The sequence below is a fragment of the Octopus bimaculoides genome, chromosome 23 (assembly GCF_001194135.2).
Source record: "Octopus bimaculoides isolate UCB-OBI-ISO-001 chromosome 23, ASM119413v2, whole genome shotgun sequence".
Lineage (NCBI taxonomy): Eukaryota > Metazoa > Mollusca > Cephalopoda > Octopoda > Octopodidae > Octopus > Octopus bimaculoides.
Genome location: NC_069003.1, coordinates 18400507 through 18404650, shown reverse-complemented (window position 1 = coordinate 18404650; position 4144 = coordinate 18400507). Strand labels below are relative to the sequence as shown.

The 4144-nt window shown below is 33.4% G+C and overlaps 1 protein-coding gene across 1 annotated transcript in view; it reads right to left on the bottom strand.

Moving 5' to 3' along the window:
- Nucleotides 1-962: 962 nt before the first annotated feature.
- LOC106867817 (calpain-3) overlaps nt 963-4144 on the bottom strand; it is a 114107-nt gene continuing 110925 nt past the window's right edge. The window contains exons 8-9 of the mRNA XM_014912840.2: nt 2402-2570; nt 963-1475 (exon numbers count right to left, since the gene is read on the bottom strand). Coding sequence (XP_014768326.1) covers nt 1434-1475; nt 2402-2570 — 211 coding nt within the window. The 3' untranslated portion in view covers nt 963-1433. The remainder of the gene's footprint in view (nt 1476-2401; nt 2571-4144) is intronic.

Here is a 4144-nt window from a genome sequence, read left to right as displayed (position 1 = left end):
ATATATAAATGTATATATATAAACACATTTGTTATGTGTATATATATATATATAAATGTATATATATAAACACATTTGTTATGTATGTATATATATATATATATATATATATACGAATTTCCGGGAGAAGATCGCTTAGAAGACCATATTTCAAGTTTTGAGAGGAAATAGTGCAATAATTTTCTTTGCCATTTGAATCTACGGAAATCCTCTTGCATAACATCTTTTAGAATTTGGTATGTGTGTGTAGTTGGAAAGCTGAGATAGGTAAACTGATCTTATCGTTTTATAACGGAGCTTAACGAGGTAATATGCCAGTATTTTTAATTAGCCCAAGAGTACATATGTATTGTATCTTAATGGTACTGAAAGTCATTTAAAATGCATGCATATACAACTTCATTAAACTTCTTTTTATCAAAACGCATGTTTAGTGTATTTTCTTTCATCGGACTTATACGACCTGGCTATAGATATATTCTCTCACATACGATCTCTTATCCACTTCCAGACAAGTACACTATTAGCCTATTATGAAACTTGAGACCCGGCTTATATAGGCTTCTTAATTACAAAGGTTAACTAGGATTTTAACTAGCGTGTGAACATAATCTTAATTTTGTCTCTAATTTAAACATAAGCTTAATTAAAATTGTTTTTTGCTTAATCATTTGTAAGCAAGATGTTGACTGCGATATATATATAATTAAATTACTGAATCTGATTCGTCAGTTATTAAAGGCTTTGATGTAGATTTTTTTTCTGAATGAAAATAAAGAAAGATAGTTATTTTACACATGATTACAGAAATTCAAATGTACTGTGATTCATGGTTGCTCTAGTTCCAGACCAGTGCGAAATATAATTAAATGTGCTTGAAATATAATTTAGTGTTTTACTAAATCAAATCAGTGAATTAAAGGGTTTAATGAAAAAAATATTTACTGAATAAAAATAGGAAATAAGTTAATTTAATTTATTTACACATCATTACAGAAATTAAAATTTGTTGTCCACAATTGTTTCAGGACTAACCTGGTTTCAGGTCAACGTGAAATATATTTCTCAGTGCTTTTAGCTGTTAATTTCCTCGAAAAAAATATCTTCAGAAAAATCATTTGAAATGCTTTGATTGCAGGAACATCTAGATAAAGCATCAACGGAACCTTTAACTATTTCATCGTAATTTGTTTCATTAAACAAACTGTTTCTTTTTTTCTTCGGTCCTGTGTTCAAGTCTTCTGTAACACCATAGACTTTCATTTAGACCTAGATTTCAGTTTTACACGTATAGGAGTACCCTGAGTTACTTTTTTTTTAGGGAGTTGGGTAACATGAGAAGATATAAAAGAAACATATGACAGCTCTAATGTGTTGTCTACTCGTTTGAGAACTCTTCAAATCGTTGTTCAAATTCATTGGCTCGGGTTTGGTTAACATTGAATAAGAAACGTGTCTACAACCATTTCAATGAACTGAAAAATAGAAAAATTAGATTATAATTATGAAAGATTAGGATTTAAAAGTATCTTTAAAATAGTTAAAAGAAGGCTTCATAGTATTATATCAATTTATATAAATTGTCCGATTCTTGATATTTTAGTATGAAAATACCTTATTCGTGGCAAGAAAAAACAAAAAAAGACACATGAAAATAATAGTAAACCATGTGTTACGATGTGAGCGGCGATAGTCTTTTTTTTTTTCTTCTTCAGAATGTTTTTATGTATCTCAACAGACATCCTTCCAGAATTCTTCCGGAAAAAAAATATACAGTTGTCTCTGGAACAAAACATTGTCATCACAACAGAAATTAAGAGTATGTGATAGGCTACTTCTAGGTTATAACGTAGATGGCGAGAGAGAAGGTTAAATATTACAATACAACAACATCGAGGAAAGATATTGGCAAAATAATACCGTACGTCTGTTTCTGACGAACTACATACAAAAGGGTGCGAAACAACTTCGGAAGAATTTTGAATGGGTGCTTGTTCTGTTGTTTTATCACGATATATATATTCTGGAAAGATTATTTAATTCGGTCATGGGCTCGCAGGACTTTCTGTATGGCACGCCTATCGAAAAATTTCCTTCAAAGTTTTTTTTTTTAATTTTGACCCGCACTGATGATGAGTCATGTTACATGCGGCCCGCTTCTCGCAAAAGATTACCCATGCCTGCTCCAAGTCGGCCAAAATTTGGCCACCATCATCTCGAGTGACAAAAAAAAAATTCATTCGAGATATCATTATTTATTTTTGCTTTTTTTTTTTTTTGTCTGAAGATGACCATGGTTTTAAATGCAATATATCTGCTGAACCAGGTCAGACTTAGCGCTAAAACAACAAGAAAAACATTTGTAACAATATCTAAAAGAATTTCTTTTTTTGAAAATTACTTGTTCCATGTCTAGTTGGATCCGTTTTGCTCCACGGGGGTCTTTTTCTTCGAACCTGTTCGTCAACAACTTCAACAAAACGCAAGCATTGATGAAACTATCGAAATGTATACAACCCATTCCTTTCTTATCATAAATTCTGACCACTAACTGGGCGAATTGGTTTGAGCTGCAAAAGAAGAAAAATAACATTGACTAAACAATACAAAGGAAGTTTAAAATCAGAATTGCGATCGAATTATTTATCACATTAGAAGTTCAAATCGAAACTGAAATCGAACTATCACACACGATATTTAAAATTGAAATTTAAATCAAACTCTCTTACATTTCTCTCAATTATATAAACCAATTGTCTTAATAACCATTTTTTTTATCGTAACGATAAAGGTGGGTGATCTAGTGGGCTCACGATTGTAACTTCATAGATTCGATTGCTGCACCGAATGGCACATTTTCTGAAAATTAGTAATGTGTTTGTACTGAAGATGCTGTTGTGATATGTATGCGTATAGGGAAAGAAAAGCTTGAAGGATTACTTTGGTGCAATGGTAAAACATCTGTCATATTTACAAGTGTGGGTTCGAGTCCCATGGGCAGCCTTCGGCTTTTACTATCCAAAGGGTGTTTAACCCAATATTTACACACTTGTATGTATAGCTTTATTTGCTCCGAGATTCACCGCTCCTCAAAAGAGTTAATTCACGTTCTCATATTTTTTTATATTCTTATGACGTCTGTGTGTGTGTGTTTAACTTTATATCGCAACTTGAGCGTTGCAATTACTTGATTTCCACAATAATTTCTACTACAACTTGAACCTCTTTCCTTGTTTAACAAGATCAGTATGGGCTTCTGTTGTTGTATCTACTCTCGATATGCTGCAAACGATAACAAAATATCCCTCAAATCATATCATCCATCTTTAAAAATGAAGAGCCCGTTGTTCTCGATGCATTGTGTATGTGAAATAAGGACAGAATTGCCATAGTTGGAATGCATTTGCTCTGAAATCCTCAGTAAGGGCTGACCTAAGATTAAACTACAGCAACAATAGCAAGTAGAACAGCAAACCCGCTTATACCTTTTCTACATTATATATTTTTTTCTCTCTTCATTATGAGATCTTCGGTCATAGATATGTTGCTTGTCCTTAAAATGGATAAAACCTTCCACAGTGTCTCTGATGAGAAGATATCTGTGATGTCGGCATGTGAAGATGATATGTGTGCTTTTCTGTAGGAGTCAGATTTCTTTCAAATTTAATCACAAGGGCTGCAGTTTTGAAGGGAGGAAATTAAGCGACACTAACGAACTCATTAAGTGATTGATACTTTATTTCATCGACCTGAAAAGGTGAAAGAAAGTCGACCCCGGTGGGATTTGAACTCAGACCTTAACGATCCGGAACAAGCACAACATATGTTAACCAACGTTCTGATGATTCTGCCAAGGCACTGTCCTAGTTCTTGATAATATTCAGGTGATTTAATCGAACCCCTGTTCTTGAATGGAACGGATATTTAATTAATTAACCCCGGAAGGATTAAAGGTAAAAATACCCCTCAGAACGCACGAGGTCAGCAGTTTTGAGGGAGAGAGTTAGTCGATTACATCGACCCCAGTGCTCAACTAGTACTTATTTTATCGACCCCGAAAGGATAAAATGCAAAGTCAACCTTGGCGGAATTTGAACTCAGATCGTTAAGACGGACGGACGGACGAAATACCGCTAAGCATTTT